Source organism: Poecile atricapillus, chromosome 9 (assembly GCF_030490865.1).
Source record: "Poecile atricapillus isolate bPoeAtr1 chromosome 9, bPoeAtr1.hap1, whole genome shotgun sequence".
Lineage (NCBI taxonomy): Eukaryota > Metazoa > Chordata > Aves > Passeriformes > Paridae > Poecile > Poecile atricapillus.
Window position 1 is genome coordinate 11609230 of NC_081257.1, and position 14507 is coordinate 11623736.

Consider the following 14507-nt stretch of genomic DNA (forward strand, 5'->3'; position numbering starts at 1 on the left):
AAGAAAAACATCAGCATGTAATCAGACATACAAGCCTTTTGGGCTTGTGCAATTCTTTATTCCGTGCACTGCTTCTTGGGGGATCTGATTTTGTGTCATTTCAATGAGTTGTCAAGGATTCAGTGCTAAACTGCTGGCAGATACAAAACCAGCTGAATCTGTCATGTTGAGACAGTGGGGAAATAGCCAGGCTGCCACTCAAAGATGCAGTTCCAAGAGTAGGGAATCACATGAATACACCCTCAGTCAGCAGCTAAAAATTCTAAGTGAGTCATGACAGCAGGATACCTCTCTATGTAAAATTATTTTATTACACTTATAAAACTCTCCCTTAGAATTTTTAATTCCAATCAGTAGGCTTCTATTACATTTTTTGGAAAGAAATTTCATTTCTTCCAAGAAAAATATTTTTATCCTAAACAATTCTGATTTTCCTTGATTCTTTTTCAAATAAATAGGTAGCCATCAATTTCCTTAAATAATCCTTTGATGGTCTACTGAACCTCCAAAATATGGCAGCTTCTACTTCCTTTTGCCCAGTCACACTACATAAAACTGTGCTCTTTCACACTTCAAAAGTTCCCCCAACTCCATTAAAAAGAAAATGTTACTCTTCACACAGCTTAAAATTCCCAGCATGTGAGTTGGCTGTTTTCTCAGCATGAATAAAACTTAGTATCTTATTTAAAGATAATTTGTTAATTAGTATTGACATTTCAGAGCTGAAGGGCAGCTTCCTTCCCCTCCAGGAGCTGGTGTCACACCAGCAGTGTGAAATCCTTATGTAAGTGCCTCATTAAGCTCAGTCCCACTTTGCAGACGACACAATGTGTCTAGGAGCACTTGTGCATGCCATGAACAACTGAGGGATCAGTGATCCTATTCTCTTCATCGTGTGAGGAATCCTCTCAAAACCAACCAGCATAACTTGATCTACAATAACTTATTTTTGTAGTGTAGACAATTGTAGTCAATATTTCTTACTTGAGAGTCCATGATTTACAATACACATGATATTCAAAAATTGCCATGTTTACAGAACTGCCATTGCACAAAAGTTTTTAAATTTTGTAATCTCATGAAACTCTATTTGAGGAATTTTGTGATTTTCTACCACAAAGGTAAGTAAAATTATTTTCAAATAGGCCAGTAAGCAGAAGTGTGTAATCCATCTGTTCTCCTTTTGCAGGGTAGGCTTGAAAAAGAATAGCAGTAGCAAGCAGGTCATGGATAATAGAGGAAGGAAGAACAACAAAATTCTGGACTTCTAGCCTCCACATTCATTGGAAAGGACAATCCATTCAAGCAAAGGCTGGAAAAGTTTGTAATCATCCTGAATTTCAATGTGCAAGGATTTACCTAGACTCATAACTATGTTTTAGGCTGGATGAACATTCAGGTTGACTTCCCTAAGTGAATGTATACTAGGTCACATTTCTAGTGATCTTTTATAAACCGTAAAAACTTTGTAGCATAATGTGTTACAAAGAATGGGAAATTAAGCTAAAGAAAAATGAAAATGATCCCTACCTCTGACATTGTTCTCAGTCTCTGTGTACAGGTTGAGAGCATCCCAACCTGTTCTGGTTAGGCTTAAGGGGGATTTGTGCTCACCAAACAGTCCCAAAGTTGCACTTGATTGTGCAGAATCCTTGAGGACCCATTTTTCTGAAAATGTATTGGGATCAGTAACAGCACCACCCAGGATGAACTATTGACTATATTTAGTTCAAATTCACCTTCAGACTGTTCTGATAAACATACCATGATTTGGCAAAGCTACAAGCCTAAGAAGCCAACAAAGTTCAGTTTTCTAATACTCAGTACACTGAACACTGCACTCTTAAAATGGACATATACTATTAAAGATTCAATTCTTAAATAGTACAGAAGTTTATAGTTACCATATCTGTACCTTTATAACATCAAAACTTTCATGCTACACCAGAAAGACTTCCTAATTTTATTGTTTTTAACACCTGAAATCTACAGTGGGAGCACTGATCTGTTTTGCAGAGCAACTCGCTCAGAATTTGCCATCTGGCTCCAGAAATACAATAGATCTCTGATTTGTGATTGCAAAACACCAGTTCACATCACAGCCTATTTACAGTGTTGATAGAATTTGACACTGTTAATAAAAAATGTCCTTTGTCATGCCCTAATCCCTCCCCAGGAAAATGAAAACATGCTCCCAGGTGATTAAACCATGGGAAAAAAAGATCCAAAGGCATCTTCTATCAGCAATGTGCTTGCACATTCTACTTGTAGGCTGCATGAAGCAATAATACTGATGTAAATTTCTCAGCCCAAGAGTTGGACTCCTTTGTTTACACCAATCACTCCTAACCTCACCACATGTACATTTCCTCTTTCGTAGAAGACAGCCAACAGCAATGCATCCAATTAATTGTGCAACACAATTTAACACAAACTGGACAATATCACCTAAAGTGCATAGTCCAGCCACTCCAGGTACAGATTCCAATTATTACAAGAGAACGAAGACTTTATGACATTTCCTACAAATGCTAATTAGCTGGTAGGTTAAGGCCCTTAGTCATGTAGCACTTCATCAATCACAAAGTTTAAACCATTAAAGATGGAAACTGTAACATTTTACATGAAAAGTTATGTAGCAAGTCAAGGTAGAATATTATATTAGCCCCCTTTAGCCGGTGTTCTTTTATGATAGCCCCCACAAAAGAATTTCCACAAGCTGTTGTCCTAATATGATCCAGGTCTACATCCTGCACACTGCTCTTGTCTCAGCAGCTACTGTTTTCATCAGTCAGACTCCTCCTTCAGAGGATATAATTGGAGTTTTTAAGTACATGTAGATTCCTAGAGGATGGAACACTCCACTTCTACCTACTGTACAGAAGGCGAAATTTGGGAGCAAAAAGGGACATCATCCAGCTCAGCACTTTTGCCCTCCAGCCTACAACTCGGCCACATTCATAGAACTGGAATGCTCTGGTAAGAAATACATAAAGATTTCTGAGGTCTGCCCCTCTGCATGCTAAACTGACAGATATGAGGTGTAAGACTAGCTTTGCCAGGTTAAACAAGGCTATTAAAACAGCATACCCAACTTTACTGGCACTAAAATGGAACAGTGGTGCCAAAGGTTCTAAAAGAAAGAAATATTAAGTAATATTGCACCTCTGACATTGACATAAGTTTATTATTACTCCATGCCAATCTACCTTGATCCAAATCCTCTAAACACATGCTGCTCCAGTGCTGGGCCTCCCTTAAGCCTACAAATTATACTGAATAGTGAAGTAGCTTTTCAATTCGGTCAAAAATTACACCCAAATTTCTGCATGGAAGGACGATGCACCATCAGATCCTTATCTAGCCCATATATTTTCTATGCCTTGTTACCCTGTGTTCATTCCTATGGTATCCCATGGGACTCACCACAGCTATTTTGGGTTTTATTCTTCCACTCCTTTGGTAGGGAGCACCCTACAGAACCTGTCCTGCCCTCCCAGTGTGACAGCTAGCCAGAAAAGAGAAGGAACTGTTCCGGTTTCCACAGGGAGTTTTTCAGGGTTTGGTTTTGTCTCCTTTGTATTTTTTTTTCCATACAGCAGATAATGTATATAAGAGAAGGAATACAGATTAGAAATTACATATTTCCAAGCTACGTATTCCTTCCTACTCACTTTCAGGTTATTACTGACAGAAATATTTTTAGGCACTATACACAAATTCTTCCTTCTTCAGTTACTTGAATACAACCATTAAAACAAATGTTATTTTAGGCTTGTGAGGTACTTCAGGCTGAGTGGAGAGAGATGTAGCCATCTATCTTGCATCAACAACTGAAGGCAGGAACACAACTGGTTATTCATAAGTCTCGTATCAAAAGTAAGCAGAAATAAAAATTTGGTACTGAGTAGAAAAAAGAAAATAGAGACAAGCATTATAATATTACAGTCAGAAGAATCTGATGTCCAGATAGAACCTGCAAAGAACTAGAAGCACTTCCTTCATTCTCAGAATGGTTTCCAGGAGAATAAGCAGAACCAGAGCATGAAGGAGTGAGGGTGTGTAAACATAGGGCAATCCACTGTGAGGCCCAGTCCTTGTTCCACCTCCTGAGTGCCACAGGAAATGGTCAATCCTGCTTTCCACTCCCTGAATTCTCCACATACACACACACAATGGGAACAAGTTTCTAAATGCTCAACACAGACATGTCTGGCTGCCAAAGTAAAATCAATACTGGAAGATGTGACCAAAAGTTCAGATGATAAGCAAAAACTGGGGAAAGCAAAAGCCATGTGCAATCCAGAAAGGAGTAAAAGATAAAACTATAATTACATTAAAATAAAGGATAAAATTACTAGAATTAGGATAGATTAAATACTTTTCTATCAAAATTTATTCTTAGTTGTGTTCGCAATTGAAAAGGCATGTAATCAAAACTGGAAAGAAAACAGGTATATTGGACAATATTTTTCTTAAAGCACAGCATCCACTATTACACTCTCTGAAAACCCCTGAAAAGGGCCTGTTAGAAAATACTGCAATAGCAATACTACAGCACTAGGAATGAGTACTGTGCATAGTACAACATACTTCAGAAATAACACATGACCAAAAGAACAATGTGCCTGTGCTCCAAAAGGAGCTGTGCTCCCTTTGCCCTTGGCAGAACGTGTGGACTGGACAAGGTGTGAATGCCCTGGGACACAGCTTCACCTGGTGAGGGTAAAGTTATCTAGAACTGAAAGGCACTAATGCCAGGAAAGCTTCTTGAAAAACAAAATAGACACAGAACACCTTTCCTTCTGCACACATGTACTGTCACCCAGGGATGAGATTTCATCTGCTGCCAAGGACACTGGAATGCTCAAGGACACTAAATATGAGAAGTCATTATCTAATAAGCACTGCCAGAATGAAGCTGAACACTTGGGTTAACCAGACAAGTAGAGTGTTTTGGGTTTTTTTCCAGATGAATGTAAAAGCCTGGGATTGCATTGGTGACATATAGCATTTTCTACTTCAGATTTGCACACCAGGCACATGAAAAGTAAACACTGAAAGCATCATTTATAGCATCATAGCCTAGATTTACTTAAAAGAGGGGTAAGCAGAGCTGGACAATATTTCAATCAAATTTCTCTTTAGTCAAATGATCTGTGAGTGAATATTGGAAGAGAAACAGAAGTAAAATAAAGATCCAAATCTGAAAATGTGACTTAAGGGTAATTTTAAAAATGTATTTTCCAAATACAATATTCTTCTTTTATAAACAAAATAATGGTATTATGACAATCTGGCACTAGTACTTCTGGACATGCTAACATCTACACATTAAAAGAACGTGGTTACTAAAAATGCTTCAGAGAAACAATTCTACACATAACTTATGTGCTGCAAACATAATATTTATTGGTTTTTTTTAAAGTAATCCTCCAAATTCATTCTTCTCTAAGTAAACCCAGTATTTAGTCCATAACAGAAAAACTGAACTTCACAAGTGACCTAATTAAAGGAAATAAAAACCTCCAAAATAGAAAATGCTACTGAAAATGCTACTTCCAGTTTTAAAAAAATCAGTTCAGTACTAGCTCCAATTTTCCACCCAGCTGTTAGCAGGATTTATCTCCTTGTATACTAGAGCTCATGAGGCTATGAGATATTTTACTCCATGATATAGTGAAGAGAGAGAGTGCAGTTTGAGAATGATTATGTCCATTAAGAAGCAAGTGGAAAAGAGGCAAGGCCATCTGCACACCCTAATAAAACGGCCATGATTTATTAAAAACAGAAAAAGTGCTATGCTGCATATTTCTGAGGACAAAGCCATGACAGATAGTGCTGACAACTCTGTGGTAGTTACTCATCACAACATTTTCACCACGGAATATACATTCCTCTTACCGACCCAGTTTCTCAAGATCTAAGTACAAGAGAAATTGTAAATTGTTGGCTTGTTCAGGGGTTTGGGTTTGTTTTTTGGGGTTTTTTTTAGAATGCAAACAATATGAAAAGATGCATTCTATTATTCAGAATGCTCAAGAAACATCCAAAAGTAGTTAGCATTCAGGACAACAGCCTTGAAGTTTACATGATCAGCGTTGCTAACAAGGCAAATATTCAGAAATAGGATTAAAATGGATGAGTACTTATATTCAGCTTTGATAGACCTTATTTCCCAGGCCTGAAAAAACAGCCCTCTCAGTTTCTGGAAAATAAGAACTTGGCTTTTTTAATTCAGTGCTTAAGCAACTGCAGACAGAAGCACAACTAGACTATGCGAACCCTGTATGAATCCTGGAGGAAAACCACAGTAACATGAACTACCTACAAAATAATAGAGTAAGGAGGAGTAGGCATTCTTTGAGTGGCTGTAAAAAGAGGGGAGAAGAGTAAAATATAGGTGATGGCAGGAATTTGGACTCCATTTCTCTGTATGCTCACAGGTGCATTTCTGTATGGTAAACAGTGACACACAGGACACAAACAGTACACACCTGGTAGCAGAAATATTTTTGTGAGTGTGAGAAAGAGGATATGGAAATGAACACTCTATTACTGTATTCAGAACCCTTGCAGAGCTGCCTCTACAGGAAATTCCCTCCCCACTCCCCCAGGTGGAAACTGTGTGATTGAATCCAACTTCCAAAGAGAGCAAATGCAGTTAGTTAAAGCTGTGGAAAATTAGAAATAAGATTATTTGGTTGTTTGGAGGGAGCCTTCCTTCTTAATGTCTTTAGACCACAGGGAAAGCAGATAACTGACTTAATTTAGGTTTCTTCTCCACTCCCCTCATCTTCCCCCAGAAAAGAAAGTCCTTCAGGCTAAAAACACATTATCCCAATCTTTTAGCAGGCCCACACATTTTATTTACATTATTTGGAAAGAGTAGTAATCAGTGTTCACAAGGATACTGGAATCCCTTATGTTGAGGGATAAGAAGTTTTATCAGGATTTTTAGTACTTTCCTTTAACTCCAATAACTTTGGGCCAACTGCAGCATCTAATATTTTTCTGATATAATATATATGATGTAATACTATAAAAAATGTACCCATGGATAACAGTAAGGCATCTTATAATAGAGAATTTTACTATTAAAGATTCTCTGCATCTTTTTTAATATTTTAAAAGTAATACACTTCAAGGAACATAAGTATTTCCTTTAAATGTGTCTCACAAGTAGTATAACATATCCTTTCATCGGTGATCTTACCTTCTTCTGAAGGACATTAATTTTTCTTTCTTTTACTTCCAACATGTCTTTCATATCTCGAATTTCTCCAGCAAGTGTTCCTTTCTCTTCTGTGAGGTCTTGAAGTTGTTTTGTTTTTTTATTCAGAAAGGTTTCTTTTTCTTCTAATCGTAACCGCAAGGCATCAACCTACAGTAAGTAAATCAAACATATCTAGGGTTCAGTATCGATCATTAGCATATTTTTTTTCTAATACTCTTTTTTTCACACTTAAGAAATGTTTTACCTCACTTTTATGTAATTTTCCAAACTGAACTCTAAGACATTGTTTTACTTCTTACACTTTTCTCCAGTGTTTATTTCACAAGTCTCTTACCAAATGGGTCTGACGACTTCTCTGTAGTAAGGACAAATCCCCATCAAATAAAATAAGGGATATTCAAGGATTTTCCTAAGCAAAATGCTCTGCATATATAATGGGGGGGTTGTTTTTAAAAAAAAAATACTAAAAAGAAGAAAAAACAAAACCCAAAAGAATTCCAACAGCACAGAATGTGTAAGCACCCTTGATTTTCTCATTTCTTGATGTGTAAATATTCAAGTATGCAAATTTGTTATTCTCTTAATGCAATCCAAACAGTAATAAAATAACAGAAATCTCAATTCATTAAAGAAAGAGAATATGTTTGGTTTTAACCATTTTTACTACAAGAATCACACCTGATCTTTATTGCTGCCTTCAGGAACGCTCCCACTGTTTACATACTTTGGTTCAGAAAAGCAGCTACAGATGAAGTGCTGAGCAGCTCTCAGCATATAATGCAGGGGAGTGGGGAATACTTGGGAGTAAAGAACAGATTTCATCATATATGAAGTTTTTGAAAACCAAGACTTTTTTTCCACTGTGAGCTTCATATTGTTGAAAGCTTATTTGTAAATAAAATAATACAAAAAAACATAAAATTCACAAAATTCAGTCAGTGCTAATAAACATCATAGAAAGTAGAGAACTAAGATAAAGGGAGTGCAATCATTTTTTGTTACAGAGACAGGTTTCCCTGTAAAGAGGGTTTTTCTGCACCTCTGAACCATGAGATGTTCACATTAAGTGGACTCACAGGCTTTCCTTGGCTGCAAGGTTCACCACTGAGAAGTCAAGGTTTAGACTGAAAATGTATGATGTGGCAATTCACAATAATACTCCATCTACAAGAGTATTGCAGCCAGTCAGGCAAGTAATATTAAGAAATATTAGATTCACTAATGCAAATTTCAAACATATAAATTTTAGAAAATAAAGAATAAGAGGTTAAAGTTTATATTTCCTAGACAGGCATAAGATTAATTCATAATAAAAAGCTAGATGGAAGAAACTGAAAGGACATAAACAGAGGCTTAGCATTTTTAAGTTCTGCAGATGGAACAGTCAGAAAGGGTCTTCTCTATTAAGCAATTTGTTCCCTAGTTATTTGGAATACTATCAAAGTGCAAAACAATCAGCAAATCTGTATTTATGTATATTTGGAGTTTTGTAACACTGAATTTATTCAAAGCAAAAGTATTTCCAGTGCCACTTTAAATCTTGGTTTGGGACCAATTTAGATGATCTATTGGATCTCAAAATGCATGTTCTTCTTGCTTTTAAAATGGCTCATTGCCTTTCTATACACCGGAAAAAAGATTTATATTCCACTGGATTTACTTTATTTTTAAGACTTTTTTTACAATATTACAGTAATAGGATCTCTCAGTTTGTAAGCAGCATGCAGTAAGGGATTCAAAGATTCTTTTTCAATTAGAAAACAAGAAATAATAGTAGCAGCAAGCTTTCAGACCTCCTTTAATAAACATAAAAGACCTCATCTGAATCTCGTTACCACATCTTCTTTATACTTAATCACTTATTTGAAATCCTTGACATCAAAACACAGAAATCTCTGTTGGGCTTTTCAGCTGCAGCTGAGGAGCTCATCAGGACCTTGGAGCAGACTCCCCAGAAGGAGCTCTCCCCTGTCAGGCACTGCCAGGCTCATTTTCCAGCTGCCACGAGGCAGAACCTAAAGCTTCAAGTGGAGGTGCTCAGATCTGCAGCTAAACAAAGCACTGGCACCATTCCCCGTGCCTGGGATATCACAGCAGCGCCCACAGCTCTGATGCACTTCTGTCCTGCTTGGCTGAACCCAGCAGCATCTGAGTCAATGATCTTTCCTTCTCTGCCCATCCAAGCCCCCAAGGGCTCAGCAGACAATTCTCACAAACTTCTTCACTGATTTCTTCCCACACACCCTGTCAGCATGGCTCTCTAGATTCAACTCAGGAGTCAGGGGGGGATTTTAGGCAATAAAACTTGGGAGCACAAGGAATCCTCAAGGAGAAGATGAGCACATGGCTCTGAATGACCAGAGTGACAACCTGTGTTGGACACAGGAGCAGAGCTCCTGTCAACTCCAGCTTCTCAGACTCAAATCCTGCTTTAGCTTCAAATAAAGGACAACCAAAGTGCAGCTTCAATCACACTGAGAAACAGACAAAGAATCTCAATCCCATCAACCCCAATTCACACAAGGACAGTGTAAGAGTTGGGAAGGAAAGAGCACAACATGCCAAGCACAGCCTTAGTTGGCTGAAAAAAATCTGCCAGATACATATCTTGTTTCTTACGTCTCATCTTGAGACTAATACAGCACAGCACCTTAATTCAAAACTCCACCTACACAATGAAGTATTTTGATGGAATAAATATATCATCCCCAAACTAACTTTCACATCAAGGAGCCATTCTGAAAGTGGAGGAAGAATTCTGAGCCAGTGCCAGCCTGGACGAGGGAATAGACAACTCAGACAGTGTGTGGTCTTGGGTGTGCAGATTGATTTTTCTATTCACAGGAATGCAATGTGGAGCTTTAGGAGAACATTGGTAATGTCAGTCATTTTCTCCTTCCCTAAAGTCATCTTTGTGCCTCTAGAAACCGTTAACCAAGACTTTTACATTTCTCAGAACAGGAAACAAAACTAACTCAGCCTGAACTGCAGGTGAACTTTCACTATCTGTTCAGCACTAAGCACATATGACATCATGTTATAAGTCAAATAAGAACCTCCAGATGGTAAAAAAACAAAATGCTGTTAAATTAATTCCTCATCTTGTGGACTACCAGAAGCAAAATCTACTACTTCATTTTTGGCCAGGGTGAATTTGCCAATATAAGAAATTACCTCTTCCCTGAAAATGGTACTGTGAAATCACATCTCCCAAAAATAACACAGCAATGAAGTATTCTAGATGGAGCATGCCAGCACACTATGAGGAATGTCTGCCATTTTGTTACTACTTCTTTTCCATCTAAGGCATTTAAAATAAGATTTGAAAGGAAATTCAATTCAGGTCATTTTACAGCAAGATACACACACACACACATATATATGTGCTTATATTTGAAAAAATAAGGATTTCTCGTAGACAAAACCCCTCTCTCTTTGGCTTTTCATTATCTAACTTTAAGAGTCTTTCACTTATTTTACCCAAGCTCTGGCAGTATATTTACTAGTAAAACTTAGCATTCTGAAGAGCATCGTAATTTTCAAGAAAAATAAAGCAAGACCAGATCTAATAGCTAACACAAAGCATTTCAGAGACCCCTCTCCACGTAAACAGCTTTCTAATTTTGTCTAACTTCTTTTTCCTCAGCAGCTACTTGTTTCTACTATTTAATACAATAAACTCTGACACTTGCTCTGGAAATATACAACACACTGTAAAATCTTTAGAATTGGGTTATACTTTTGGAAAAAAAGAGTTCACGTAACTGGTAAAAATTGCCAAATTCGAAGTCAAACTTTATTAATCTTCATGTCATCACCTGCCACTCATGACCAGCTTCAGTAGTGATGCCTATTCCTTGAAGTTCCTTACTGTTAACTGTTTAATTTAGATGCCATATTACATATATCATTTATTAAAGTGGTTTAGCTCTAAGGAGCTCCATGGGGAAGTAAAACAGGAAGCAGCACTACTGTGTTGCACTGTTAAGAATTATTTACTTTACCATCATAAATAGATACATTTAAAGCAAATGTTTGACTGTATTTTTTTAAACTATGCCTGAAGATCCTACTGAAGTCCTAAGTGTGCTGTAGTACCACAGCTGGGGTAATGAGAAAAAATAACACCCACTGTTATTCCCCGTCTGAGCCACCCCTGTTCCAGCACACGCTGCCACCAACATCCGCCACTGCGCCCGAATCCGGCTCCTCCCCTTCCCCACCACCATCCTCTCCCTTCCTCATCATCACCACAGCCTCCACAGGCCTCTAGACATCTTCTGGGCTATTATTTGCTCTCTTAGTATATTATGCAGCCATCTTTTGAGGAAAAATTTCAGTTAATAAAATAACCCCAAATTTCTAATAAAGACCTTAGTGCCTGTGTTGATGCATCCACATATACCTGGGGAAATTCTAAGCTGTTACTATGAAAACCCATTTAAACCAAGAATAAAAGAGCTGTCACTCCAATTTTCCATACAGGAGTACTGAATTATTAGTACAGACAGCATATTCTCACACGGGTCTTTTTGCAAATATGAGAACTTCACTACAGGAATAGAGAGGATATCATGTGTCCCAACTGTACTCTCCAGAGCCACAAAAATAAAAAAAAAAGGGCCAAAAAAACCTGTGTTCCAAAATAAGAAAATGTAATTAAAACTATCTCCTCATCATATTTGTCCCTCATTTTTTTAGTCTGATATGATGTGATAAAGATTATCTTTTTCAAAGCAATAGCTGTACCTGGCAAGCCGTACATTCATTTCCATCAAAAACATCTGATGTACCTAAAATTCCAGGCAGAAAGGGCAGAACATTTTGAAGCTGCAGACACTTGAATTTTGCACAGTTAATATCCTTTACACTCTGTTCCAAATTTCAACTCTAGTGAGCTAGCTAGCTTTTTCACTCCTCAGAGGAAAATTCCACTTTCAGGCATTATGTCAAACATCCTCACCTGTCTACTGCTCTAAGTATTATGGTTGCTCACATTTTAATTCAAGGATAGTTTATAGGCTTTATATTCTTTAAAGCATAATATAGTTTATTGTTTCATATCCACAACTTCAGTATTTAAGAACTGACACAAGGGGAGGTGCTTAAAGCAGGTGAGTACTTTGTAGTCCAGGGAAACAGACAATGAGCAACAGGAGATATTTGCAAACTCATGCTCACATGAGGAGAACAAACTGCTGCCATTTCCCTGACAGAATTCCTGTCATGAGCTCTTTCAGTCCTCCAGTACAAGGGCAGGAGAAGCACCCAGTGCTGCAACACCTCAAAATCACTTAATCCTTGCAGGTGACACCTACAATTTTCATAAACTTCCCAGCCTCCATCCTCAACAGCTTTAGGAGCTCTACTAATCTATCTTTATTCTTCTTACATTCTTTTTATCCACCAGTCCAGATTATGCTGCTCTTTAAAACAGAAAATTGGTAAAGTGATGGGTCAAACTACACCAGAAAAGGTTTCAGCTGAACCAGAGATTGTAAACAAGATATGAATGGTTTTCTCAGGCAGTAGGAAGCTTGTCCTTGAGGAACATCTCATGCCACAAGGAATTCTGATCAGTCAACCTTACCAATGCAGCCAACTGCCTACCAGCTGGTTTATTCTAATTTATATCTCTGCCTATTCTTACCACTAAAATCAAGTGGTTTAAAGCAGCTACTCCAAAGTTCAGCATTTAACATTCAGTTTAGTTCCAGCAAATTTTGGAAAGCACATGGGAACTGTAACTCATGTGCTAATACTTAGAGTTTTTGTTAATAAAAGTTCCAACACTAACCTTACCTCATTGAATTTACCTCACTGATTTTTATGCTCACTATAAAACTATAACTATCATAATACTTTTGAATTACTGAAAAAGGAAGTCAGTCCAGAGTCAATGTTATTTAGCAATATAAAAATGATATTTATAAAATCAAAATACTTAAAACCAATTTACAAAACTATCAATCTTGGAGGCTTTTAACTTTTGAAATTTCTGTCTTCAATAACATTCAAATTTCATTGTACTGTAACAGATTAATAGAAAGCTAATTAGAAGGCCATGGTGTTCTTTTTTGAAGTCAAACCAATGTGTTTAACTGCTTCATGAAAAAAAAATGGGTAGAATTCCATGAAAGAATCATCAGTAAATAGCCATTAATTTTATATATTCAAATACTTGTAGAATTAGGACAGCAGGAAACTTGAGCAATTTCTGGAAAGATCTTTAGGAACAAAATCTCTTCCAAAAATTCTGAAGGAAATATCCATAGTCTCATAATGATAGTTGTCCCACTGAAACTTGTGAAGTATTTTCAAGATTTCTGATAAACCATAAAGAACTGCTATTATAATTTATAACAGTAGGTTAGAAGGAAACCTGCAATTTGATGTGCAGCCTCTACAGAGCAGATACCCTCCAGACCAACTTCTGCTAGCATTATTATAAAGATTATGCAAAAAATCTCATCAATGTCCCTAGAAAGTGCAGTGTACTTCTACTCAGGTAGCCTGTGAAAAGTTTCCCATATTCAAAAACTTGAAGCAAAAGTTCAGCTAAGGAAAAAAAAAAAAACAAAAAAAAAAAAAAAAAAAACAAAAAAAAAACCAAAAAAAAAAGGCCATTTCAAATAATTTCTATCAGAATTAAACCCTTCCTTCATTTTGGTTCCTAAAAAAAGCAAATGTGGGAAAAGCATGAACAAAATTCTCATGTAAAGACAAATAGATTCCATTTTTTAAGGGGATAGGAAAAGAAATCTCTACAATTTTTTGTGCACAAAACAAATTCAGTTTGTTGAAACACCAGAGTATGACATCTTAATAATACTAAATTGTCAAATAACACTTAAGCTACAAGATGCTGAGGACAGACTGACAATTTTACCTTGATGAAAACAAGATTTATTTTTTTTAATGTATTTTAGAGTCCAGTCAGATTACCTCATAAAAAAATTAAAGTTGTTTAAAAACTTGTTCATCCTTGAACTGGAAATTACTATTCCTTAGCCAATACATCATAGCTGAAAGAATGAAGAATGTCACCAGTTCACAATAGTGATAAGCAAAATATATTGGCTGCAATAATTCCTGCAAATGAAAACACAATGCAATGATAGATTTGAGCCTTTTCAGCATCATGAGAAGGTTATTTTATTTTCCTGATCATCCCCCTAACCTTCCTCTTCATCTCTGCTATCTAACTGGAATTCATCTTTCTTGAACCTGGATGATTGCATTTCAGACAAGATTTCAGAGAGTACATAAA

The 14507-nt window shown here is 36.9% G+C and overlaps 1 protein-coding gene across 1 annotated transcript in view; it reads right to left on the reverse strand.

Annotated features, from left to right (window-relative positions):
- ERC2 (ELKS/RAB6-interacting/CAST family member 2) overlaps positions 1-14507 on the reverse strand; it is a 395998-nt gene that overhangs the window by 282429 nt on the left and 99062 nt on the right. Inside the window, exon 6 of the mRNA XM_058844563.1 lies at positions 7217-7384. Coding sequence (XP_058700546.1) covers positions 7217-7384 — 168 coding nt within the window. The remainder of the gene's footprint in view (positions 1-7216; positions 7385-14507) is intronic.